This window comes from Salmo trutta, chromosome 21 (assembly GCF_901001165.1).
Source record: "Salmo trutta chromosome 21, fSalTru1.1, whole genome shotgun sequence".
Taxonomy (NCBI): domain Eukaryota; kingdom Metazoa; phylum Chordata; class Actinopteri; order Salmoniformes; family Salmonidae; genus Salmo; species Salmo trutta.
In genome coordinates, this window is record NC_042977.1 from 10,656,643 (window position 1) to 10,684,598 (window position 27,956).

The 27,956-nt window shown below is 43.2% G+C and overlaps 2 protein-coding genes across 3 annotated transcripts; one reads left to right on the forward strand and one right to left on the reverse strand.

The window, feature by feature from the left end:
- Positions 1-422: 422 nt before the first annotated feature.
- On the reverse strand, positions 423-27,918 carry mfsd8l2 (major facilitator superfamily domain containing 8-like 2). Its single transcript, XM_029706161.1, has 10 exons — positions 27,544-27,918; positions 26,930-26,992; positions 26,564-26,683; positions 9,394-9,473; positions 8,575-8,890; positions 2,715-2,791; positions 2,194-2,407; positions 1,689-1,811; positions 1,068-1,198; positions 423-868 (listed from the first exon to the last, which is right to left on the reverse strand). The coding sequence occupies exons 1-10, from the start codon at positions 27,803-27,805 to the stop codon at positions 788-790; spliced, it is 1,467 nt and encodes a 488-aa protein (XP_029562021.1). The 5' UTR covers positions 27,806-27,918; the 3' UTR covers positions 423-787.
- LOC115156654 (apoptosis-associated speck-like protein containing a CARD) lies at positions 21,224-23,527 on the forward strand. 2 transcript variants are annotated; one of them, XM_029704179.1, is made up of 3 exons: positions 21,224-21,632; positions 21,974-22,054; positions 22,477-23,527. In XM_029704179.1, exons 1-3 carry the CDS (start codon positions 21,368-21,370, stop codon positions 22,737-22,739), a joined length of 609 nt encoding a protein of 202 aa, XP_029560039.1. In that variant the 5' UTR covers positions 21,224-21,367; the 3' UTR covers positions 22,740-23,527. The 2 variants fall into 2 exon arrangements, with proteins under 2 accessions (XP_029560039.1, XP_029560040.1); XM_029704180.1 differs by having other exon boundaries at positions 21,227-21,632; positions 21,986-22,054.
- Positions 27,919-27,956: the final 38 nt, after the last annotated feature.

A 27,956-nucleotide genomic window follows, 5' to 3' on the forward strand; every position in this document is an offset into this window, starting at 1 on the left:
CCTCATACAGTGAGGGAAAAAAGTATTTGATCCCCTGCTGATTTTGTACGTTTGCCCACTCACAAAGAAATGATCAGTCTATAATTTTTATTTTACTGTTTGTTTATTCCATGTGTAACCGTAACCTTAGCAAGCAGTATTTATTGCCTTACCTCTCTTATCCTACCTCATACAGTGAGGGAAAAAAGTATTTGATCCCCTGCTGATTTTTCTACTGTATTATTGATTGTATGTTTGTTTATTCCATGTGTAACTCTGTGTTGTTGTATGTGTCGAACTGCTTTGCTTTATCTTGGCCAGGTCACAGTTGCAAATGAGAACTTGTTCTCAACTAGCCTACCTGGTTAAATAAAGGTGAAATAAAAAAATAAAAAAAGTTGCTTATCAACAGATAGTTTGTTGATAGTATGACTGGACTATCCAAATAAAGTGTGAACGTAAAATAGACTCCACAGAGCTTTAAAGTGGGTTGCATAAGCCTATAGGTCATTGGTTGGATCTCTTCTGCATTGCAGAGTTTAGACACACACCACCTTTATTGTAATGTGCATTCATTGACCTTCTCATAGTAGTTGGGAGACATACTGTATGTGTCACATCACCTCACCTTTGACCTTTATTAGGGCTTCAGTTGTCATTCAAGTTGACAGCAGGGACCTGTTCAGTAGTGCATACCGTAGCAAAATGTGTTGCAACGGAAACCCAGAAGCTGTGTTATAATCGGACAAGTTCAGGTCATTGCCTCCCCATTTCAAAACATTTTCTCCCTACTGAACATGACCCTTGTCTATTCTCCATTGTCTGAGCTCTGGGCGTGCTGCACTACTTTGGGTTCAACAAGGCGATCATAGGATAGTATCAGCATCACCTGGAAATAACAATCCAATGTTAAATTGTAAAAGTGTACATGCCAGCCACAAAAAGCATCATCAAATGTGGCTAACGTGCGCCACTTGAAAAAGTAGTGAGGTGCTAAATCCTAGTGAATGAAGTTCATAGATTGATAGATCGTAACTTCTTTAACTGTATCGTGGGTTTGAATAGACGCACACACTGTGACTACTCACTGTGATCATGAGGAGAAGAGCCAGCATCATTCCAAGCATCAGGTACAAGTTACCGGTTAGTCCTCCAGCCCAGAGAGGCCCCAGGATAGTAGCCAGCCCCCCAACAGAGCGCCTCACGCCTTGACTGAACCCTAGACACCACCAGGAACACACACACAAACACAAAGACAATCCCATTAATTTTAGTGATTAATGACCTCTCCTTCCTGTAAAACAAATGGCCATTTAGTGATAGTTAATGATCATTCCCCTAAGCATTCTCAGCATTGCCATGAGTCAAAGCCTCATTGCCTAGGGGGGGTGAGTCAAAGAGCCTGATTGACTAAGATTAACTCAACCTTCACACAAGTGCGTTGTTAGAACATTTCATTTTCAGAAGGAAAGAAAACAAAACCAAAGCTAAAATATTTCATTATTTTACTTAAATCAGTCTTTAATATTAATATTTGTATTCCTTCCAGAAATAACATTTCTAAACGTCATCGTAAATCAGCACTACGGTGAGTCCAGCTCAATGAACCAATACATGCAATTGTCACATTCGCTGACCCAACTGGAGTGATACGCTATCAAACTGCTATGCCATGAGTCAAATGGCGGTGATGTAAGTCAGACACCCACCTTGTGTTTTCTCTGCGGTGACTTTGGAGAAGAGGGACACCTGGGACACGGCCACGAAGGGAAGCCCGAGCAGCTGCAGGAACACTCCGATGATGAACGTTGCCAATTCCCAGGAGTACCCACCTGGACACAGAAAGAGACACAACCTCGGTCAGATGGATGATTGTTGGTGAAATGGTTGAAATTCTACTACTACAACTCTCTCTGGGAAAAGAGGTGTATGTGTGTGCGTGCGTGCGTGTTTGTGTGTGTCTGCTTGCTTATATTGTATATATGTGTGATATACAACCCACCGAGTGGTGGGTTGTATATCACTTACAGATCTATCATTAACATCTTCATAGTCACCTCGCCACCCTATCCACCCCAGGAGTCTCACACCCACCCTGGGTACAGATCTAGGATCAGCTTCCCCTCCCCCAATCCTAACCTTAACTTTTAGTGGGGAAAATGCTAAACTGACCCAAGATCAGCCATTAGGTTCACCCTACTCCCACCCACTCACCCTGGGGGTTGGCCAGGAAGATGAGGCACCAGACGCAGGCTACACTGCAGATGACCAACCCCACGGCCAGCACCACGCGGTCTTCCACCTGGCGACTCAGCCAGCGCACCAAGAAGAAGCCCAGGATCACCTCAACGCCACACAGGCTGTACATCAGGCTGTTGGCAAGCTCTCCGAAGCCAAAGGAACGCTGGGTCAGAGGGGTCACCATGGTCTAGAGAGGAAGGGGAAGGGGGACATGAGAAATGACATCACTATGTCAGGGTAGTCACCATGCTCTAGGGAGAGAGAGGAAGACAGGAAATTACATCAGTTTTTGTTTACCTCTTAATGGGAAAGAGTTCCCAGTTCCCACTCTATGAACAAGATGTAACGTCAAAATTAAATTGTGAAAACGTATGAACATGAAAAAGAGCTTTCAGGTCTTGAAACACGGTTAGGGTTAGGCATATGATGTGGTTACGATGCAACAACAAAAAAGATGGCGTCCTTGTTTAGGCTGTTGCTGCAGAAGCTCTTACCTCCAGTGCTGTCTGGTTGAAGAGGGTGATGAACTGAGCAGTGAGGAGCACCACCACCTCCTCCCTCAGAAACTCTACTGAAACAGAGAGAGAGAGGTAAGAGAATCCATAAAAATGTTCACCACATATGCAGGCATACTTCAACCTTCCTCGAAAACTCGACGAAGCTGGAAAACCCCTGAATTTTTTGACATTTTATTTAAGCTTTATTTAACCAGGTAGGCCAGTTGAGAACAAGTTCTCATTTGCAACTGCAACCTGGCCAAGATAAAGCAAAGCAGTGCGACAAAAACAACACAGAGTTACACATGGGATAAACAAACGTACAGTCAATAACACAATAGAAAAATCTATGTAAAGTGTGTGCAAATGTAGTAAGATTAGGGAGGTAAGGCAATAAATAGGCCATAGTGGCGAAATAACGACAATTTAGCATTAACACTGGAGTGATAGATGTGCAGATGATGATGTGCAAGTAGAGATACTGGGTTGCAAAAGAGCAAAACATTTATAAATAACAATATGGGGATGAGGTAGTTGAGTGGGCTATTTACAGATGGGCAGTGTACAGGTACAGTGATCGGTAAGCTGCTCTGACCGCTGATGCTTAAAGTTAGAGAGGGAGATAATAGTCTCCAGCTTCAGTGATTTTTGCAATTCGGAAAGGTGGCCAAAGGAGGTGTTGGCTTTGGGGATGACCAGTGAAATATACCTGCTGGAGCGCGTGCTACGGGTGGGTGTTGCTATGGTGACCAGTGAGCTGAGATAAGGTGGGGCTTTACCTAGCAAAGACTTATAGATGACCTGGAGCCAGTGGGTTTGGCGATGAATATGTAGCCAGTGCCAGCCAATGAGAACATACAAGTCGCAGTGGTGGGTAGTATATGGATGGGGCTTTGGTGACAAAACGGATGGCACTGTGATAGACTACATCCAGTTTGCTCTAGTAGAGTGTTGGAGGCTATTTTGTAAATGACATCTCCGAAGTCAAGGATCGGTAGCATAGTCAGTTTTACGAGGGTATGTTTGGTAGCATGAGTGAAGGAGGCTTTGTTGCGAAATAGGAAGCCGATTCTACATTTAATTTTGGATTGGGGATGCTTAATATGAGTCTGGAAGGAGAGTTTGCAGTCTAACCAGACACCTAGGTATTTGTAGTTGTCCACATATTCTAAGTCAGAACCGTCCAGAGTAGTGATGCTAGTCGGGCGGGCAGGTGCGGGAAGCAATCAGTTGAAGAGCATGCATTTAGTTTTACTAGTATTTAAAAGCAGTTGGAGGCCATGGAAGGAGTGTTGAATGGCATTGAAGCTCGTTTGGAGGTTTGTTAACACAGTGTCCAAAGTAGTGCCAGATGTATACAGAATGGTGTCGTCTGCGTAGAGATGGATCAGAGAATCCCCAGCAGCAAGAGCGACATCATTAATGTATACAGAGAAGAGAGTCGGCCCAAGAATTGAACCCTGTCGCACCCCCATAGAGACTGCCAGAGGTCCGGACAACAGGCCATCCGATTTGACATACTGAACTCTATCTGAGAAGTAGTTGGTGAACCAGTTGAGGCAGTCATTTGAGAAGCCAAGGCTATTGAGTCTGCCGATAAGAATGCGGTGATTGACAGAGTCGAAAGCCTTGGCCAGGTCGATGAAGACAGCTGCACAGTACTGTCTTTTATCGATGGCGGTTATGAAATCGTTTAGGACCTTGAGCGTGGCTGAGGTGCACCCATGACCAGCTCGGAAACCAGATTGCATAGCGGAGAAGGTACGTGGGATTTGAAATGGTCAGTGATCTGTTTGTTAACTTGGCTTTCGAAGACTTTAGAAAGGCAGGGCAGGATGGATATAGGTCTATAACAGTTTGGGTCTAGAGTGTCTCCCCCTTTGAAGAGGGGGATGACCGTGGCAATTTTCTAATCTTTGGGGATCTCAGACGATACGAAAGAGAGGTTGAACAGGCTAGTAATAGGGGTTGCATCAATTTCGACAGATAATTTTAGAAAGAGAGGGTCCGGATTGTCTAGCCCAGCTGATTTGTAGGGATCCAGATTTTGCAGCTCTTTCAGAACATCAGCTATCTGGATTTGGGTGAAGGAGAAGAGGGGGGGGGGCTTGGGCAAGTTGCTGCAGGGGCTGCAGAGCTGTTGGCTTGGGTAGGGGTAGCCAGGTGGAAAGCATGGCCAGCCGTAGAAAAATGCTTATTGAAATTCTTGATTATCGTAGATTTATCGGTGGTGACAGTGTTTCCTAGCCTCAGTGCAGTGGGCAGCTGGGAGGAGGTGCTCTTATTCTACATGGACTTTACAGTGTCCCAAAACTTTTTGGAATTAGTGCTACAGGATGCAAATTTCTGTTTGAAAAAGCTAGCCTTAGCTTTCCTAACTGACTGTGTATATTGGTTCCTGGCTTCCCTGAAAGGTTGCATATCGTGGGGGCTGTTCGATGTTAATGCAGTCCGCCACAGGATGTTTTTGTGCTGTTCAAGGGCAGTCAAATCTGGAGTGAACCAAAAGCTATATCTGTTCTTAGTTCTACATTTTTTGAATGGGGCATGCTTATTTAAAGAACAACCAGGCACCCTCTACTGATGGAATGAGGTCAATATCCTTCCAGGATACCCGGGCCAGGTCAATTAGAAAGACCTGCTCGCTGAAGTGTTTTAGGGAGCGTTTGACAGTGACGAGGGGTGGTCGTTTGACCGCGGACCCATTACGGACGCAGGCAATGAGGCAGTGATCGCTGAGATCCTGGTTGAAGACAGCAGAGGTGTATTTAGAGGGCAAGTTGGTCAGGATTATATCAAATCAAATCAAATCAAATGTATTTATATAGCCCTTCTTACATCAGCTGATATCACAAAGTGCTGTACAGAAACCCAGCCTAAAACCCCAAACAGCAAGCAATGCAGGTGTAGAAGCAGGGTGGCTAGGAAAAACTCCCTAGAAAGGCCAAAACCTAGGAAGAAACCTAGAGAGGAACCAGGCTATGAGGGGTGGCCAGTCCTCTTCTGGCTGTGCCGGGTGGAGATTATAACAGCACATGGCCTAGATGTTCAAATGTTCATAAATGACCAGCATTGTCAAATAATAATAATCATAGTAGTTGTCGAGGGTGCAACAAGTCAGTAAGACAAGAGTAAGTGTCAGTTGGCTTTTTCATAGCCGATCTTTGAGAGTATCTCTACCGCTCCTGCTGTCTCTAGAGAGTTGAAAACAGCAGGTCTGGGACAGGTAGCACGTCCGGTGAATAGGTCAGGGTTCCAGCAGGTCTGGGACAACAGGTCTGGGACAGGTAGCACGTCCGGTGAACAGGTCAGGGTTCCATAGCTGCAGGCAGAACAGTTGGAACTGGAGCAGCAGCACAACCAGGTGAACTGGGGACAGCAAGGAGTCATCAAGCCAGGTAGTCCTGAGGCATGGTCCTATATCAATGAGGGTGCCCATGTTTACGGATTTAGGGTTGTACCTGGTAGGTTCCTTGATAATTTGTGTGAGATTGAGGGCATCTAGCTTAGATTGTAGGACGGCTGGGGTGTTAAGCTTATCCCAGTTTAGGTCACCTAACAGTACGAACTCTGAAGATTGATGGGGGGGAATCAATTCACATATGGTGTCCAGGGCACAGCTGGGGGCTGAGGGGGGTCTATAACAAGCGGCAACAGTGAGAGACTTATTTCTGGAAAGGTGGATTTTTAAAAGTAGAAGCTCGAACTGTTTGGGCACAGACCTGGATAGTGTGACAGAACTCTGCAGGCTATCTCTGCAGTAGATTGCAACTCCGCCCCCTTTGGCATTTCTACCTTGTCAGAAAATGTTGTAGTGGGGATGGAAATTTCAGAATTTTTGGTGGGCTTCCTAAGCCAGGATTCAGACACGGCAAGGACACGAGGGTTGGTGGAGTGTGCTAAAGCAGTGATTAAAACAAACTTAGGGAGGAGGCTTCTGATGTTAACATGCATGCAACCAAGACTTTTACGGTTACAGAAGTCAACAAATGAGAGCGCCTGGGGAATAGGTATAGTGCTGGGGACTACAGGGCCTGGGTTAACCTCTACATCACCAGAGGAACAGAGGAGTAGTAGGATAAAGGTACGGCTAAAGGCTATAAGAACTGGTCGTCTAGTGCGTTGGGAACAGAGAATAAAAGAAGCAGATTTCTGGGCGTGGTAGAATAGATTCAGGGCATAATGTGCATACAAGGGTATGGTAGGATGTGAGTACAGTGGAGGTAAACCTAGGCATTGAGTGACGATGAGAGAGGTTGTGTCTCTGGAGGCACCAGTTAAGCCAGGTGAGGTCTCCACATGTGTGGGGGGTGGGACAAAAGAGCTGTCTAAGGCATGTTGAGCAGGACTGGGGGCTCGCTCACATAAAACAATAATAACTAACCGAAACAGCAGTAGACAAGACATACTGACATTAGGGAGAGGCATGTGTAGCCGAGTGATCATAGGGTCCAATGAGCAGCAATAGGTGAGTCGGGGAGCCGGTCGGTAGTCGCTACCACGCTACTACTACGAGCAGGAGACATGGCGTTCAGAAAGCAAGCAAGCCGGGATTAGCAGATGGGTCTTTAGCGACAATGCAACGGAAAATCCTGTTGAAATCACATCGGATGATTACGTCGGCAGACCAGTCGTGATGGATCAGCGGGGCTCCGTGTCGGCAATAAAGGGTCCAGGCCAATTGGCAAAGAGGTATTGTAGCCCAAGAATTAGCTGGTATACCTCTTCGGCTAGCCGGGAGATGGGCCTAGCTCGAGGCTAGCTGGTGCTTGCTTCGGGACAAAGGCGTTAGCCAGCAATAGCCACTCGGTTGCAGCTAGCTAGCTGCGATGATCCAGTGTAATGGTCCAAAGCTTGTGGCAGGAATCCGGTGATATGGTAGAGAAAAGCTGTCCGATATGCTCTGGGTTGATATCGCGCTGTGTAGACTGGCAGGTATTGACTGAGCTAAAACTGGCTGGTGTCCGAGCTTACGGTGAAGACCACTAGCAGTGGCTAACTGACTACTAGCTAGTAGCTAGTTAGCTGGCTAGCTTCTGATGGGGGTTCCAGTTATAAAGTATAAAAATAGCAGATCCGTACCACATTGGGTGAGGTGGTTTGCAGGAAAGTATATTCAGTTCGTAGATGGAAAGTGAGATTAAAATATATACGAAAAATGAAGAAACCGACTATTTATGCAGGACAAGACAAGACAAACACACGTCCGACTGCTACGCCATCTTGGAAACTAACGAACTAGTGAATGAGAATATTTACCACATACAAAGTCGATAGGCTTTACATTCACAACTCTCCTTCCATCACCCTCAAACCCATTCCAGAATGTGCTACAGACAGGCAAAATCAATGACAAAGAATGTTTGCAGCATTTAGAATTTAGTCTCCCTTTTGCCCACAAAACTCAACACAGGCATAGAGGCAATTAAAGAGGATGTCCAACATACATACCACCTTCTCCTTCCAAAAATCTACACACACAGAAAGAGACTCAATACGAGTGATCTGACATACACACACAAACACAAGCTGGCACATAAAAGATACTTGAGAGACTGAATCCATACAGGAGACATTTAACATGCACTAATAGACAGTAACAACTCAACAGACAAGATGGTGAGAAACTATCAATATACATGTCTAAAGAGTAGAGTAGAGAGAGAGAGTAGAGTGTTACTTTATTAATCCCAACTTGGGAAATTGTTTTATCACAGCATGTTTAATCAATTACTTACAATAACAACACACACAACAATGACTAACACATGATAAAAACGTTTTCAACACATTAAGATATAGTATCCCTAAAATAATAGTCTGATTCTGTAGTGCTGTTTTCGATCTCTCCACTCACCTCGACTAGCACTGAAAATTGTGAGGGGGTTTGAGATAGTCGAAGGAGGGGACGAGGAAGAGGTAGAGGAAGGTGGCGAGGGAGGGCACTGTGAAGGGTCCTGGAAAGGGTGGATCTCTGAGGAAAGGGTTGTCTCTATCTGGTCGTCCCAGACAGTGCCGTAGGTCTCCAGTGTCTCCTCTGCCCTTACCAGCGGCACCTCCTCTTCGATCTCTCCCACAGCGATACCCTCCTCTCCGGAGCTGATAGGTGGTATGTCCCAGTACAGGGCCAGCACCACAAACTGGAGCAGGATCCACATCAGACACATGAAGATCTGGAAGAGGGAGAGGAGGGGAGGAGAGGGTGTAGGGGTGCAAGATGGTTGAGATGGTAGAGTAAAATATTTTTATGCCAGCATTTTAATGTTTGTGTGTTGAGGGTGCAGTGTTTAAGAAATGTTTTATAATGTTTTCTTAGGTTTCTATTGGTTTGATGAAGTATTTATAAATACAGTGCATTCAGAAAGTATTCAGACCCCTTGACTTTTTCCACATTTTCATTTTTTCCCCATCAATCTACACACAATACCTAATAACGACAAAGTTAAAACAGGTTTTTAAATAATAATAATACCTTATTTATTTATACTTTCCGAATGCAAGGTCAATAAAATCATACTGTACAGGCTATAGTGTTAATGTACCCGCTAACTCTGAACAGGAGATTGAAGGTACATGCATGGGAGCTAAACGGATGTTTGTGGTTTAGTATTCATGAAGCATAGAGCTGTAGAGGGAGAACCGGAGAGGATAGATTGTCTGGATGCTGGGTGTTTACCCCTGGAGAGGTGTAGTTGTTCACCACAAACGGCCCCAGCTGGAAGTCGCACAGCCTCAGGAACAGATTGAATGCTGGCCCTGCAAAATGGAGGGTCGTATTAATTAGGCATCAAACAGAAGAAAACAGACAAAAAAAACAGGGAGGCACTACCTAAACTTAAGATACACATGTTTTTGTTGTAGGAGCAGTTTGGGGGTGGGGGTGCTATAAATTTTTATCGGTAAAGGGGGTGGGGGGTGTTCGGGACCATAGCCACGGGGGACCAGTACGGAGAAAAAAATGTATGAAATGTCTGCATTCACTACTGTAAGTCGCTCTGGATAAGAGCGTCTGCTAAATGACTAAAATGTAAATGTAGGGGTGCTGAAAAACCCCCTGAAAAATCTGAATATATTTTTGAAATAATAATAATACAAAAAAAAAATTTCACAACAGTAGTGCACTGTGCCTAGTATTAGCAGTATTTTCAGCATCTCCATTTTGGAAAAAAGGTAGTTGTATAAATAAGAACAGTATCTCGCAGGATTCAATAGTTGGAATTGTCCTCTCTCTTTCTCTTCGATTGTCATTCTAATGGGATGCAGAAAGAACAAAACCCTGTCCTCAAACATTTACATCAAAAGATGCAAAGTTATGGGCAAAGACAGAAAACATCCGAATCAAATTAAATATTTTTCTTGATCAAATAACATGGAAAACAACCACATTTTGTGCAGTATTACAAACCACTTAATGTAAATGTACATTACTGTATTGTACATAGGCTGGTAATTTAGGTTTTTACCTAGACGTTCACAATGCAGTAATTGAGTACATTGAGAAATCAAGTGGTTTGTGATGACGTAGCTCAGTTAGTAGCGCATGGTAGAAAGAGGAGGAAGGGAAGCGCTACTAAGGTACACAATAGTAAATGTTGGTAGACAGAAGGTGCTCTTTGGTAAAAGGGTTGAGTTGGTCTTCAAAAAGAAAGGAGGACCAAGGCACTCTTCATATAATTGATTAAAATGCCTTTATTAGTATGGCATGTTCAATAGAAACAATGTTTTTAAAAAACCGACGCGTTTCGGCTGCATGGCCTTCATCAGGGTGTACAAAGAAATAATACAATGTTCTCTGTTTAACAGCTTTTCCAATTAACCCTAATTAGAAGGGGGAGTGGTTAAAATTGATTGGACACACCTAGTAAGCAATAGTATACACACTTTAAAGTGAAATGCTGTAGCTATGTTATCATAAAAATGTAACTCCAAACTAGAAGTATCAGAACACTTAGAAAGGTAGTTCTAACCTTAAATATGTCTGGGCGAAGTGTCAAGAATAAGAAAGCAATACATTCCATAGTACACTAGAACACAGCAAAACATGAACAACAAGAGTCTAAACATAGCTGAGGGCAATTGAGCAAAGATATCCACTAGATGACAGCAAATGTACCCATCACAACCCTACAGGAAGGGTGAGAAATCCATATCTTCATTCAAACCCGGGTATTTAGTGGCCTGTAGTTTGTAAATCCAAAAAAGCATGGTGCTTGCAATGGTAGAGTTGTGGGTTCAATTCCCACAGGGGACCAGTATGAACATGTATGCACTCACTACTGCTCTGGATAACAGTGTCTACTAAAATGGAAAAGGAATGAATAGACCATTAAAGTTTTCACATAAAAATACATTGCATTTGCAACGTATTCCAAAAAACTGGAAAGCATATATCAAGCAAGTGTTTTTATTTTCCACAAGTATTATCATATTAACTGTTTTGTACAGATAAGAGACTCAAGTTACAAATGCTGGTAAACACTCAAATACATATAATGACATTTTTTTTCACAAAATTTGTGCACTGGGCCTTTACTAGTCCTGTATTAGTGGACCAATATAGACATCTTCAGTGCTGTCAAAAAAAACTAAAAACTGCATTCCCCCAAATCGCAGCACCCCCACCCCTAAACTACCTCCTGCAGCTATGCGTTTGGAACAAAGTAAACAACACTAAATAAATTATAATTATTGTAACGGTTTTTTTTTAAAGCCTTTATTACAGCAAAGACTAAAAACAGTTGCATTCATTCGTGAATGCAATTTCCGAAATGGAACGGTTTAGGCCTATTTATTGTTTACGGGAGTTATTCAATGGTAGCTTTGATATTTTATTTTAAAACTGAAATGCTATGCTGTGTGATGATTGATTGATTGATACAGTAGCCTATATAAGTATTGAAATATAGGCCTAAGCAATGTTCCCTCAAATTGTTTGGGGCACTGAGCAAATTTCAGGTCTGCTGAGCGCAAAATTGAAGTTCTGAAAATTCTGTGCAACTTCCAGCTCGCTTTTACTGTGAACACTGAGGCTGTACCCGCTTTAAGTTACAGTTTTAACAGTGGCCAAGTAGGCTATTTTAACATGGAAATAGCTGTTCTTTCATTCAGCCTTCAGCAGCAGCCAATGTGTGGTGTTCGACGTAGGCCTAAATTCCATGACACTTTTGAAAAAACATGCAGGCTTGACATTAATCTGTTTACCCACTTGTCCTCCAGACAAGGAGGTGACTGAAATTGTTGTTGTATTGTTTCATGCAAGAAACCACTTCACAAAATAAAATGCATTATTATTCCCATACCATTATTACAGAGAATCAGACAAATTAAGCTACCCTCTGCCTATTGGCTACTTAGCTTATTAAGGCATGTCTCAAAATATAACACTGCCCCTTTAAGACAAAAAAGCTCTTTACCTGACTGGCTTTTCAATAATGACTATATGTTTTATGCTCTTGTAGGAAGCAATCACTTGTCTAATGCTGACTACAAATTATCTATAACTGGGCTAATAACTCACTAACTAGCAAAGGATATGAACAAAATGTGCCCACGCAGCTCTTGCTTTGATCTCCAAGTAGGTGCATCTACTCAATAACACAGCTGTAAACACAGTCCAGTTCAAAGTAAATGGTGGAAATCCACATATGGCAATGGTCTGTGTAGAGTATGGGCTGAGTCGTGCACAATAGAATCGGGGGTGTGAAGTACTTAAGTAAAAATACTTTATTAGCGACGAGCAGCATTGTAGAAACTAAATACATTACAAAGGAACGTCTTGATTAGTGTTATGTTAGCTAGCTACATAGTTGCCTTTGTATCCTGATAAGGTGTAGTACTGAAACTATCGAGGTTACCTAGCCAGCTACACTTTCAAACAAAGTCAACAACGCAGCCACTGCTAGCTAGCCTACTTCACCAGCCAGCAGTACTGTATCATTTTAATCATTTTAGTCAATAAGATTTTTGCAACGTAAGCTTAACTTTCTGAACATTCGAGACGTGTAGTCCACTTGTCACTCCAATCTTCTTTGCATTAGCGTAGCCTCTTCTGTAGCCTGTCAACTATGTGTCTGTCTATCCCTGTTCTCTCCCCTCTGCACAGGCCATACAAACGCTTCACACCGCGTGGCCGCTGCCACTCTAACCTGGTGGTCCCAGCGCGCACGACCCACATGGAGTTCCAGGTCTCCGGCAGCCTCTGGAACTGCCGGTCTGCAGCCAACAAGGCAGAGTTCATCTCAGCCTATGCTACCCTCCTGTCCCTCGACTTCTTGGAGCTGACGGAAACATGGATTACCACAGATAACACTGCTACTCCTACTGCTCTCTCCTCGTCTGCCCACGTGTTCTCGCACACCCCGAGAGCTTCTGGTCAGCGGGGTGGTGGCACTGGGATCCTCATCTCTCTTTCTTCCCTGACCCATCTGTCTATCGCCTCCTTTGAATTCCATGCTGTCACAGTTACCAGCCCTTTCAAGCTTAACATCCTTATCCTTATCATTTATCGCCCTCCAGGTTCCCTTGGAGAGTTCATCAATGAGCTTGACGCCTTGATAAGTTCCTTTCCTGAGGATGGCTCACCTCTCACAGTTCTGGGTGACTTTAACCTCCCCATGTCTACCTTTGACTCATTCCTCTCTGCCTCCTTCTTTCCACTCCTCTCCTCTTTTGACCTCACCCTCTCACCTTCCCCCCCTACTCACAAGGCAGGCAATACGCTTGACCTCATCTTTACTAGATGCTGTTCTTCCACTAATCTCATTGCAACTCCCCTCCAAGTCTCCGACCACTACCTTGTATCCTTTTCCCTCTTGCTCTCATCCAACACTTCTCACTCTGCCCCTACTCGGATGGTATTGCGCCGTCCCAACCTTCGCTCTCTCTCCCCCGCTACTCTCTCCTCTTCCATCCTATCATCTCTTCCCTCTGCTCAAACCTTCTCCAACCTATCTCCTGATTCTGCCTCCTCAACCCTCCTCTCCTCCCTTTCTGCATCCTTTGACTCTCTATGTCCCCTATCCTCCAGGCCGGCTCGGTCCTCCCCTCCTGCTCCGTGGCTCGACGACTCATTGCGAGCTCACAGAACAGGGCCCCGGGCAGCCGAGCGGAAATGGAGGAAAACTCGCCTCCCTGCGGACCTGGCATCCTTTCACTCCCTCCTCTCTACATTTTCCTCTTCTGTCTCTGCTGCTAAAGCCACTTTCTACCACTCTAAATTCCAAGCATCTGCCTCTAACCCTAGGAAGCTCTTTGCCACCTTCTCCTCCCTCCTGAATCCTCCTCCCCCTCCCCCCCTCCTCCCTCTCTGCGGATGACTTCGTCAACCATTTTGAAAAGAAGGTCGACGACATCCGATCCTCGTTTGCTAAGTCAAACGATACCGCTGGTCCTGCTCACACTGCCCTACCCTGTGCTTTGACCTCTTTCTCCCCTCTCTCTCCAGATGAAATCTCGCGTCTTGTGACGGCCGGCCGCCCAACAACCTGCCCGCTTGACCCTATCCCCTCCTCTCTTCTCCAGACCATTTCCGGAGACCTTCTCCCTTACCTCACCTCGCTCATCAACTCATCCTTGACCGCTGGCTATGTCCCTTCCGTCTTCAAGAGAGCGAGAGTTGCACCCCTTCTGAAAAAACCTACACTCAATCCCTCTGATGTCAACAACTACAGACCAGTATCCCTTCTTTCTTTTCTCTCCAAAACTCTTGAACGTGCCGTCCTTGGCCAGCTCTCCTGCTATCTCTCTCAGAATGACCTTCTTGATCCAAATCAGTCAGGTTTCAAGACTGGTCATTCAACTGAGACTGCTCTTCTCTGTGTCACGGAGGCGCTCCGCACTGCTAAAGCTAACTCTCTCTCCTCTGCTCTCATCCTTCTAGACCTATCTGCTGCCTTTGATACTGTGAACCATCAGATCCTCCTCTCCACCCTCTCCGAGTTGGGCATCTCCGGCGCGGCCCATGCTTGGATTGCGTCCTACCTGACAGGTCGCTCCTACCAGGTGGCGTGGCGAGAATCTATCTCCGCACCACGTGCTCTCACCACTGGTGTCCCCCAGGGCTCTGTTCTAGGCCCTCTCCTATTCTCGCTATACACCAAGTCACTTGGCTCTGTCATATCCTCACATGGTCTCTCCTATCATTGCTATGCAGACGACACACAATTAATCTTCTCCTTTCCCCCTTCTGATAACCAGGTGGCGAATCGCATCTCTGCATGTCTGGCAGACATATCAGTGTGGATGACGGATCACCACCTCAAGCTGAACCTCGGCAAGACGGAGCTGCTCTTCCTCCCGGGGAAGGACTGCCCATTCCATGATCTCGCCATCAGGGTTGACAACTCCATTGTGTCCTCCTCCCAGAGTGCTAAGAACCTTGGCGTGACCCTGGACAACACCCTGTCGTTCTCCGCTAACATCAAGGTGGTGACCCGATCCTGTAGGTTCATGCTCTACAACATTCGCAGAGTACGACCCTGCCTCACACAGGAAGCGGCGCAGGTCCTAATCCAGGCACTTGTCATCTCCCGTCTGGATTACTGCAACTCGCTGTTGGCTGGGCTCCCTGCCTGTGCCATTAAACCCCTACAACTCATCCAGAACGCCGCAGCCCGTCTGGTGTTCAACCTTCCCAAGTTCTCTCACGTCACCCCGCTCCTCCGCTCTCTCCACTGGCTTCCAGTTGAAGCTCGCATCCGCTACAAGACCATGGTGCTTGCCTACGGAGCTGTGAGGGGAACGGCACCTCCATACCTCCAGGCTCTGATCAGGCCCTACACCCAAACAAGGGCACTGCGTTCATCCACCTCTGGCCTGCTCGCCTCCCTACCTCTGAGGAAGCACAGTTCCCGCTCAGCCCAGTCAAAACTGTTCGCTGCTCTGGCACCCCAATGGTGGAACAAGCTCCCTCACGACGCCAGGACAGCGGAGTCAATCACCACCTTCCGGAGACACCTGAAACCCCACCTCTTTAAGGAATACCTAGGATAGGATAAAGTAATCCTTCTAACCCCCCCCCCCCCCCTTAAAAGATTTAGATGCACTATTGTAAAGTGGTTGTTCCACTGGATATCATAAGGTGAATGCACCAATTTGTAAGTCGCTCTGGATAAGAGCGTCTGCTAAATGACTTAAATGTAAATGTAAATGTACATTCCTGAAGAAAAGAATGCACTTTTTACTCAAAACATTTTCTCTGACACCCAAAAGTACTCGTTACATTTTGAATGCTTAGCAGGACAGGAAAATTGCCGAATTCACGCACTTAAAGAGAACATCCCTGGTCATCCTTACTGCATCTGATCTGGCGGACTCATTAAACACAAATGCTTTCTTTGTCAATTATGTCTGTGTTGGAGAGTGCCCCTGACTATTCATAAATTTAAAAAACAAGAAAATCGTGCTGTCTAGTTTGCTTAATATAAGGCATTTGAAATGATTTATATTTGTACTTTTACTTTTGATACTTAAGTATATTTTAGCAATTACATTTAATTCTGATACTTAAGTATATTTAAAACCAAATACTTTTTTACTTTTACTCAGGTAGGATTTTACTAGGTGACTTTCACTTTTACTTGAGTGATTTTCTATTAAGGTATCTTTACTTTTACTCAAGTATGACTATTGGGTACTTTTTCCACTGCTGAATAGAATCCTACTCAGATGCGTTCTGCCTACAACAAAATCTCTTGCATAGTTCATTTTGTTTCGGTATGTAGCTGTAAGGTATGAGTAACTGGCTGCAGGGAAGTCAGGGCGCAGGAGAGCAGAATTGGGTAGCAAACGGAGCCCTTTATTACGGCGAACAAACACACGGCACTAAGAACACTAAACAAATACGGGTTGACATAACCCGGCGCAAACCAGTCTGACGTGAATATACATGTAAAAACAAACAATTCCACACACACACATGGGGGACAGAGGGTTATATACACGTCAAAAAATGAGGGAATGTAAACCAGGTGTGCGGGAAAACAAGACAAAACAAATGGAAAATGAAAGGTGGATCGGCGATGGCTAGAAGACCGGTGACGTTGACCACCGAACGCCGCCTGAACAAGGAGAGGAACCGACTTCGGCAGAAGTCGTTACAGTAGCATTGAAAGTGGGTAATATTGCGTTGATTCGATCACAATTGCCACAGTAAAGGCAAACTTTGATAGTGTTAACTAGATTGTAGACCTACACAAGGCTGGAATGGGATACAAGACCATCGCCAAGCAGCTTGGTGAGAAGGTGACAACATTTGGTGCGATTATTCACAAATGGAAGAAACACAAAAGAACTGTCAATCTCCCTTGTCTTGGGGCTTCCTGCAAGATCTCACCTCGTGGAGTTGCAATGATCATGAGAACGGTGAGGAATCAGCCCAGAACTACACAGGAGGATCTTGTCAATGATCTCAAGGCAGCTGGGACCATAGTCACCAAGAAAACAATTGGTAACACATTACGCCGTGAAGGACTGAAATCCTGCAGTGCCCGCAAGGTCCCCCTGCTCAAGAAAGCACATATACATGCCCGTCGCCAATGAACATCTGAATGATTCAGAGGACAACTGGGTGAAAGTGTTGTGGTCAGATGAAACCAAAATGGAGCTCTTTGGCATCAACTCAACTCGCCGTGTTTGGAGGAGGAGGAGGAATGCTGCCTATGGCCCCAAGAACACCATCCCCACCATCAAACATGGAGGTGGAAACATTATGCTTTGGGGGTATTTTTCTGCTAAGGGGACAGGAAAACTTCACCGCATCAAAGGGACGATGGACAGGGCCATGTACCGTCAAATCTTGGGTGAGAACCTCCTTCCCTCAGCGAGGGCATTGAAAATGGGTCGTGGATGGGTATTCCAGCATGACAATGACCCAAAACACACGGCCAAGGCAACAAAGGAGTGGCTCAAGAAGAAGCACATTAAGGTCCTGGAGTGGCCTAGCCAGTCTCCAGATCTTAATCCCATTGAAAATCTGTGGAGGGAGCTGAAGGCCAAACGTCAGCCTTGAAACCTTAATGACTTGGAGAAGATCTGCAAAGAGGAGTGGGACAAAATCCCTCCTGAGATGTGTGCAAACCTGGTGGCCAACTACAAGAAACGTCTGACCTCTGTGATTGCCAACAAGGGTTTTGCCACCAAGTACTAAGTCATGTTTTGCAGAGGGGTCAAAGGAGGAGCACATCCTCATTAAAATGCAAATCATTTTATAACATTTTTGACATGCGTTTTTCTGGAATTTTTTGTTGTCATTCTGTCTCTCACTGTTCAAATAAACCTACCATTAAAATTATAGACTGATCATTTCTTTGTCAGTGGGCAAATGTACAAAATCAGCAGGGGATCAAATACTTTTTCCCCTCACTGTATGCTTGGAATCAGCATAAAAGGGCTATTGACAGCAACTCACCAATGTTAGAGGTCATAAATGAGGACCGGAAAAAGAAAGTGGAGGGAAACTGTACTTACATTAAAACAATTGCAGATGTGCTCCTATTAACTGCCACTCAAAATATAGTGCAGAGGGGTCATCGAGAGTCTGGTGACTCTCACAACAAGGGTACATTTTTGACAATCTTAGAGGAAATAGCAAAGCATGACCCTCTCATAGAGAAAAGCATGAATGCATGTGGCAATGCTAAGTACACAAGCCACCAAGTACACAAGCCAAGTGAAGTTTTTAGTGTAATTGCAGATGAAACCAAAGATTTAAAGAAAAAAGAACAAATGTCTTTAGGCGTGAGGTACTATTACAACTGGCCCATCCACAAAAGCATTTTACACTTTCAGTCAGCTTAAAGCTTAGACGCAGCAGGTCACACAAAAATGATAATTGATTGCCTTGAAAAACATGGTCTGGACTCTGAGGGACAGGCTTCCAGCAGTTCTGATAGTGCTACAGGATATCACACTTGAAAATAGTGGTGATAGATCAGTGGAGGCAAGGGGCCTTCTGTCTCAGATTTACATTTCATAGGGCTTTTGGTTACCTTTTGTAAAGTGCTTGGTGATGCCAAATGTCTTTCTGACATGCTCCAATCAAGCTCTCTTGACCAAGCAAGGGCTGTGGATCTAGTAGGTGCCCTTACAGACACATTTCAGGACTACAGAAGTGAGGGTTATTTTGGAGAACTGGAAAGAGGTTGAAGAGATTGCAGAGCACTGCAAAATAAGTGTACAAACAGTGTGTAAAAGACAGCCTAAAACAAGCTTAAGATTGAATGACTCATTGATGATGAGCATTGTAGGACAGAGAAATAGTGACCAAAGTGATGGTGAAAGTGATCTTTTAGCAGGTGTTTGACAGTTTGAGCTGCAGAGACGTTTTCAAAAGAAGAATTGCAAGATAATGCAAGGGGTCCAGTCTCTCAACCCAAAGAGTACAACATTCTTGAAGGATGAACATCTGTTTGTCTTTGCTCAGACCTTTGAGTCAGATTTAGAGAACCTCAAATATGAGGTTCATCAAACCAAGTGGCTTCTTGATAGGAGAGAGAAAAGTGGAAGGGACAGACTGTCTACTCTCCTTGACTTTGTTGTGTTTGTAACACCTTATAAAGAGGACTTCCATGAGCTATTTCGACTTTGTAAGATTTCTGTTACACCAGTCAGCAGTGCTTCTTGCGAGAGAAGCTTCTCAGCTTTAAAACGGATTAAAACCCACCTTAGGACAACAATGGTTGATGACAGGTGAAGTCACCTCGGAATTCTCAGTGTTGAGTCGAGGGCCACGCTCCCCTCAACATGGATGAGTTTGTGAAACATTTTGCCAGTTCTCACCAGAACCGCAGAATTATACTGTTTTAAATCTACCTAGGATAATTTGGCACTTAGACAGTCCCTCTGGTCATGATTAAAACCTGTATTGTGTATTAGCTAGTACACTGACATTCTAAAATTATAAATTCAACGGGTATCATGTCACACAGATTTAATTTAGTCTTGATTAGGCCAATTCCAAAACGTTTCTTTGCTATAGGTTAAAATAATATATATGAGCATAAATATGATACTGTAAGTTTGTAATAATGATGGGCACCAAAATTATAATTTTTCAAGTCCATTTTTGCTTGATACCTGGTATGTCAAATTGCAGGGTGTTTATTTGTAAATGTACTTTTTTTTGTAAGTAAACTATGCAATTTATGTAACACACAAATGCTATCTTATCTCTTTGGTGCTTGAGCTTTATTTTCTGAAAATATTTAGGGTCTTCAACACTTCTAGACCCAGATTATATATTCATGAAAACAGAGTGACCCAAGTCTCTCCAGTGTGTGTGTGTGTGTGTGTGTGTGTGTGTGTGTGTGTGTGTGTGTGTGTGTGTGTGTGTGTGTGTGTGTGTGTGTGTGTGCGTGTGTGCGTGTGTGTGTGTGTGAGAGAGAGAGAGAGAGAAAGAAAGAGGGAAAGAAAGAAAGAATTAAAGAAATTGAGCTGCAGAGGTGGAGACACTGACTATTCATAGTAGGTTAAATAATTCTAGTGAACGAACCCTTTTGGACCACTCTATCTGCCACATTCCGGGTTAAGTGAATTATCACTTCTACCGCTAATCAGCAATCATCGAATTCATTCATGCCCCTTAGATGCCAGGTTAGGGTTACACACTAATTTTCTGTCATGGTCTATGGACCTCCTGAAGTAGCCATGGCCACCCCCTGTATAAAACTCTAGTTCCGCCACTGTCTGGGCTACTGCATGGCAGTCTCCAGGCTACTACGCGTCCGCGCGCAGTTTAGAGGGAACGTCGCAGTTTAGAGGGAACGTTGGGCCTAAGTAAATTACGGTATTAAGACTAAACAGGATGCGCTCTTAGGCGTACAGCTCGATGGTGATTATACTGGGTTGAATTCAGTTGAAGTGAAACGTTCAGATATGGAATGCTACAAATCGAAATGTAGCATAGAGCTGAACAGATTCCATATTCTACATGATAGACAATAATATATTCCCATCTGAGCGGTCTGTATCACGTCGGATGTATTCATGGCATTTCTATCTGCAACGTTTGACAACATTTGGCTACTTTACGTGGCGCTGGTGTTACGCTTTTATTACCAAGTCATACAGTAGCCTAGTATCGTTCCATTTGATTTGGTTTTAGTGTATGATTTACCACCCATGCTGCTGATCAACGTTTGGATCGGTCTATTTTTATACAAATACTTATCTACCTATTTTATTGCTGACAAAATAAAGCAAAGAGTGACAATGCTTGTTCTGTTCAATATAATGTGTGTGATTTACAGGATTGTAGGGGACAATGTTGTCTGTCAAATGACGTTTGTAAATAAAAACAGTACATACATTTAAAAATATATATTTTCCATTTTCTGTAGGCCTGTTATTTTAAAATGATAAATTCCTATATAAAAAAAGAACAGTGTAAAATACATACAAATAATTTAATAATTCATTGTTAAAATCAAATCAAAATGAAATTAAAAACCTTTTTGTAAAATGTAATGGGAATGAGGTTTTTCTGTTTATGATGGAGTGTGTTGATGGACCACCCCTTGGCGTATGACGTGCTACGGTGCGATGAAGTAGCATATCTTGAAGAGAAACAGTCAGTAGCCTATAGACAACATATAATAGAATATACGTATCTTAATCTCACGAAACCTAGTGTAAATTACCGTTTGGCATAAAAAATGCCGAAAACCGTTGGCGATACATTAATTGGTGTCCTTGATGACTTGGGAATGACTAAACTGAAGTGGTTCAGACAAAAACTCTGTGAACGCAAGCAGGAGCCAAAAATTCGCAGGGGCAATGTTGAAAATTTGGACCCAATAGACTTGGCAGACCTTCTGACTCGTACTTTCACTGAAGACGGGGCTTTGGATGTGGCTATAGAGGTATTGAGGGCAATTGACTGCCATGATGGCGCAAAGGAACTGACGGATTTCAAGAAAGGTAAATCGAACATACGCCCATTGCACATTTTAATATATATTTAAAAAATGTCATTTCATATCTTTGAAAGGTTTAAAAAACACTTCAGTTAACCCAAAAGTAGTCTAGAAGAAAACTTTATTAAATAAATAATACACGTGTTTTTAAATTGCATTAAAATGTCCGTATGTAAAACTAAGGAAGTTGACCGTTTTACATTCTATTTTGCACATCTGGGCTGAGTGATAGCCTATAGGATATTTACATTTGCAACTCAAAATAGGCCTTATACATTGTACAATAAACACGTATCTTTAGGCCTATTATTCATATTTCTATTCAATTGGTGGTGTCTCATGAAGCTTATTTTACAGCTCAAGAATCTTGGGTAACATCGGGTGCTGCTAAGGGAAGTGCACCTGGACCAAATAACATGATCAAAGGTAAACACTAAAGCAGGTGTTATATAGCCTAATGTCTCAAATACGTTATTAAAAATGTAGGTTTTACTGTAATTAGTAATGGTTTATGTAGGGACAAATTCAACATGTAAAGTATTCTACCTTGATGAACAATCACAAAAGTCCTTCCTTTTAATTTCTTCATTAAAATGGTAGGTGAAACTGCTGCCCTCCTCTAAATCTTCAACAGCATTTTTCACTCCCCATATTTAATGCTGTCTGAATAACAAAAAGTGCATCATCAGGCCTATCCTCCAATTTGCACACCCTACACGCACACACACGCAAAAACAGGCACCATTAAAAGAGGAGTGTAGAGATATAGGCCCCTATCAAATACATTATGTATGCCTTGCAGTCCGTCACCTTTAAAATTCCTAAACCATGTCCTATCTCTACCTCAGACAAACACTTTGTGGACCATCACCGGACGGCCCTGATCGACAGAGCGAGCCAGGTGGCACCCATCTTGGATAGGCTCCTGGAGAGGGGAGTCATCACCGTAAATGCCTACAGTGATGTGAGGGCTGAAAGAACCAATCAGAACAGCATGAGGGAGCTCTTAGATGTCCATCTGAAAGCATCTGGGTCCAAAGGCAAAGATGTGTTCTTAGATATCCTGATGGAACAGGAGCCATACCTAATCAGTGAACTGAAGGGGGAATAATGGGGATAGGGGCCACTTGATTTCATTTTTTTAGGGCAAGGGACAAACATTTGATGATAATAATGCATTCTGTTTTACAGTATATTTTTACATTGGAAAAATGAATTCTCTCCAAAGTTTGCAAAAAATGAAAACCAATTATATTGACCCGCTGTTTTTTTCTTTTCATGAGCAAATACTGTGTCTTGAATTCTAATCATCTAGCTGTTTGGAACTCAACAATAGAAAACATACGAATATGTGTAGTAACATTGTATTATGTAGCCTATACAAATGAGTGCATCTGTGCTTTGGCTACGTAGTTTCTTAAACATAAACAATTAGAGTTTCCATTGGACACATTCAGGTATGCCCCTCCGTTTTGTTCCGTCTGCTTTTGTTTGCATCAGTTTCTTCTGTTTGGTTTCGTTTGGTTCCTAGTTAGTGAATACATGCTACCATCCATATATGGCTGCCTATAGAAGTAGGTGGGACAATCATCTTGCAAATGCCGCGTTCACGTGCTAATCGGAACTAGGAAACTGACATTTCCGACAAGCTAACTGGTTGTAGTTATTCACATTCCGCGTTCAACCAGTTAGCAAGTTGGAAATGTCAGTTTCCTAGTTTTGACTAGCACGTGAACGTGGCATTAGCCTGTTTTTAAATGTTCCAAAGTATTCTTCCTTTCACAACATGTTTTCTTAGTTTGCTTGTGTGCCAATGCTTTGTTTGAACGAAACAAATTAACATAGAGTACCACAGTATGACTCATAATACCCATAAAACCTAATGGTCAAACAGGGAAATGGTTCCAATTGTTTTTCCACCATTCACTTTTCCCATAGAGGATTTTAGAAAGATTTAAAATAAGGGGTGTATTTCATGTACGCTTACCCTGGCGTGATGTTTTGATAACCGTGTAAATCTTTCTAGGACAAGATGACTTTTATCAATATATTTGCCTGTATTTACCCCCCCAACCGCCCCGCCCAAAATGAAATGCTAATTAGCTGCTAATATGGCTATCATAAAGAACTGCAAATGCCATAACGATCTGAACAAGACCGCTGCATTTTCAAAACAAAGAGTATATATAGAGCCAAATATAGCCGTGGGCAGTAGTGGTGCTGAGGGTGCTCAAGCACCCCCAAGAAAATAAATAATGATAATACTTTTTTTTCTTTTACCTTTATTTAACTAGGCAAGTCAGTTAAGAAATATTATTTTCAATGACAGCCTGGGAACAGTGGGTTAACTGCCTTGTTCAGGGGTAGAATGAAAGATTTTTACCTTGTCAGCTCGGGGATTTGATCTTGCAACCTTCCGGTTACTAGTCCAACGCTCTAACCACTAGGCTACCTGTCGCCCCAAATATATACAGTACCAGTCAAAAGTTTGGACACCTTCTCATTCAAGGGTTTTTCTTTATTTTTACTATTTACTATTATTTTACAATGTAGAAAAGATATCAAAACGATGAAATAACACATATGGAATCATGTAGAGCTTTGCACACTCTTGGCATTCTCTCAACCAGTCACCTGGAATGCATTTCAAATAAAAGTTGTGTTAAAAGTTAATTTGTGGAATTTCCTTCCTTCATAATTCGTTTGAGCCAATCAGTTGTGTTGTGACAAGGGAAGGGTGGTATACAGAAGATATCCCTATTTAGTAAAAGACCAAGTCCATATTATGGCAAGAACAGCTCAAATACGCAAAGAGAAACGACAGTCCATCATTACTTTAAGACATGAAGGTCAGTCAATCCAGAACATTTCCAGAACTTTGAAAGTTTCTTTAAGTGCAGTCGCAAAAACCATCAAGCACTATGATGAAACTGGCTCTCATGAGGACCTCCACAGGAAAGGAGTTACCTCTGCTGTAGAGGATAAATTCATTAGAGTTACCAGCCTCAGAAATTGCAGCCCAAATAAATGCTTAACAGAATTCAAGTAACAGACACATCTCAACATCAACTGTTCAGAGGAGACTGCGTGAATCATGCCTTCGTGGTAGAATTTCTGCAAAGAAACCACTACTAAAGGACATCAATAACAAGAAGAGACTTGCTTGGGCCAAGAAACACGAGCGATGGACATTGGAACGGTGGAAATCTGTCCTTTGGTCTGATGTGTCCAAATTGGAGATTTTTGGTTACAACCGCCATGTCTTTGCAAGACACAGAGTAGGTAGACGGATGATCTCTGCATGTGTGGTTCCCACCGTGAAGCATGGAGGAGAAGGTGTTATGGTGTGGGGGTGCTTTTCGTGATTAATTTAGAATTCAAGCCACACTTAACCAGCATGGCTACCACAGGATTCTGCAGCGATATGCCATACCATCTGGTTTGTGCTTAGTGGGACTATCATTTGTTTTTCAACAGAACAATGACCCAACATGCCTCCAGGCTGTGTAAGGGCTATTTGTCCAAGAAGGAGAGTGATGGAGTGCTGCATCAGATGACCTGGCCTCCACAATCACCCGACCTCAACCCAATTGTGATGGTTTGGGATGAGTTGGACTGCAGAGTGAAGGAAATTCAGCCAACAAGTGCTCAGCATATGTGGGAACTCCTTCAAGACTGTTGGAAAAGCATTCCAAGGTGAAGCTGGTTGAGAGAATGCCACGAGTGTGCAAAGCTGTCATCAAGGCAGAGTGTGGCTACTTTGAAGAATCTAAAATCTAAAATATATTTTGATTTGTTTAACACGTTTTTGGTTAATACATGATTCCGTATGTGTTATTTCATAGTTTGATGTCTTCACTATTATTCTACAATGTAGAAAAAAACTTGAATGAGTAGGTGTGTCCAAACTTTTGACTGGTACTGTATATATTTTTGGAAAACATGTATTTATCACAAAAGCAGTGCACTGGGCCTTTACTAATATTAGCGGACCGATATAGACTTCTGTAGTATAGGGAATGACCAAATCAATTCAGCATCTCAGCTTTGGCAGAAAAGGTAGTTGTATAGTTTAGACCGCTCCTGAGTGGCGCAGCACTGCATCTCAGCGCTAGAGGCGTCACTACAGACCCTGGTTCAATTCCAGGCTGTATCCCAACTGGCTGTGATTGGGAGTCCCATAGGGCAGCGCACAATTGGCCTGGGTAGGCCATCATTGTAAATAACAATTTGTTCTTAACTGACTTGCCTAGTTAAATAAAATACATCAATAGTTGTATTGTTGCCCTGTCCCTTTCTCTGCAATTGTCATTCTAATGGAACATTTACATTAAAAGGTGCAAAGTTATGGGCAAAGGTACAAAACATCCACATCAAATAAAAAAATGTCCTTGATCAAATAACATGGAACCACAACCACTTTTTGTGCAGTTTGCATTTTCCATCCTTACAAATGACTTAATGTAAATGTACATTACTGTACTGTACATAGACTGGCCATCTAGGTTTGTACCTACAGACTTTCCATCACCATGAAGAAAAGCAATGCACAATGCATGAATTGAGTACATTGAGACATCAAGTGGCTTGTGATGATGTGATTTGATGATGTGGCTCAGTTGGTAGTACAGCACCGCCAACCTCCAACTACTTCATGCGGCTATGGGCTGGACAAATCTTTCTGCCTGCACTGGCGCTGCAGACAGATATATCTGCTAATAAGGGACTATTAAAGGCACAGTGCATACTTGTCATTTTTTTGTATTATTATTATTTTAAAAATTATTCCGATTTTTCTGAATCAGCACCCTTACTTCCCGCGGCTTAGTGTAGTACAGGAAGGTACTTTGACTGAGATGCACATCTGGTAAAAACAGCGGTGCGCCATAGTACTAATAAGATCATGATGGCATATTAGGAAAAAAACTGACTGACCAATCAGGAGGCCAGCTTGGCGACATGCCATGATGGCAGCGAAAACGCCAGCGCGTTCCTCTGGCCGGGTGCTCCGTGTGAGGAAGCCAAAGATGGAGGAGCCTGCTCCTGCACCAATACCTGGAAGGCATCAACACGTGTATTAAATAGGTCTAGATTGTGTGACCAAATCAAAGGCTGTATAATATCAGGACCATAAGATTGGAATGCCATCCATCTCTCTCTCTATCACTTTCTCACACACACAAACACACACACACACACAGACAATTGTAAATAATTCACTTAGCGTTTAAATGAGTGGGTATAGGCCTACAGTGCAACAACAGAAAACCACAAACACTCCAGAATTTGTATTTGTCTCACCTGCTACAAGCCGACTGCACAACAGCAGCCATTTTGAGTATCCCATGAAATACATGAAGCTACCTAGGGGATAAAATATGTAATTTCACCATTAGTTGTATCATCTGTGGCTTGCACTTAGGACTCTTTTAATTGGTCTTAGGAATGAATTGCCTACTGATGTTGCCATGAGTGTAAGGTTTTGCACATTCATATTTACTTTATCACAACTTTGCTGCAGTTGGAGGTTGGATAGATTTTTTCATAAACACCACGAAATCTGGAAGCAAGTCTGCCCATATTACTGTAATCAAATGTATAACAGGCATTTCCATTTCTAAGGACTGCCGTTTCCTCACTCTCTCTGCAACATCACATCAGCAGGCTAGCTGGGAGGGTTGAATGGAATCTAATGTTTTTCTTTATGACTCTCAAGTCAATCATTCCTGTTTCAGTTAAATAAATCTTTGTTTGCATCCCAAATGGCCAGTATTCCCTATACGGTGCGCTACATGCACTACTGGTCAAAGTAGTGCACTATGTAGGGAATAGGATGCCACTTGGGATGCAGACTTCATGTGCCTTGCGACAGCTGGTTCCTGTGCCTGGTAACAATTTGAAGCTGTGAAGCTTACCAACAATCTCAAAAAGGTTGGAGTAGAGGATGATGGTCTTTGTAGTTCGGGTCCGGTCGGACCAGAGGCCGAACAGTGGGCCCGTCAGCAGCCCACTCAGACTGAATGCAGACAAACCCAGACCCAGGAAGTATGGAGGTGCCTCCAAAATCTGGAGATACCTCCATATTGTAGGGAGGATGACAGCTGGGACAGAGTGAGTGGGTGGAGAAAGAGAGAGAGGGAGAGAGAGAGACCGCATTAGACATGTCTCATTTACCATACAAGCCCATTTGAAAAAGCAATATTTTAGTGTTTTTATTATGCATGTTTTAGATTCGAATGTGACAAAAACATACAAATCATATGACAGTCAGTCAGATATTTTTTGTTTCATTGTGGAAATATGTGTACATTTAGGCAGTCGAAACCAA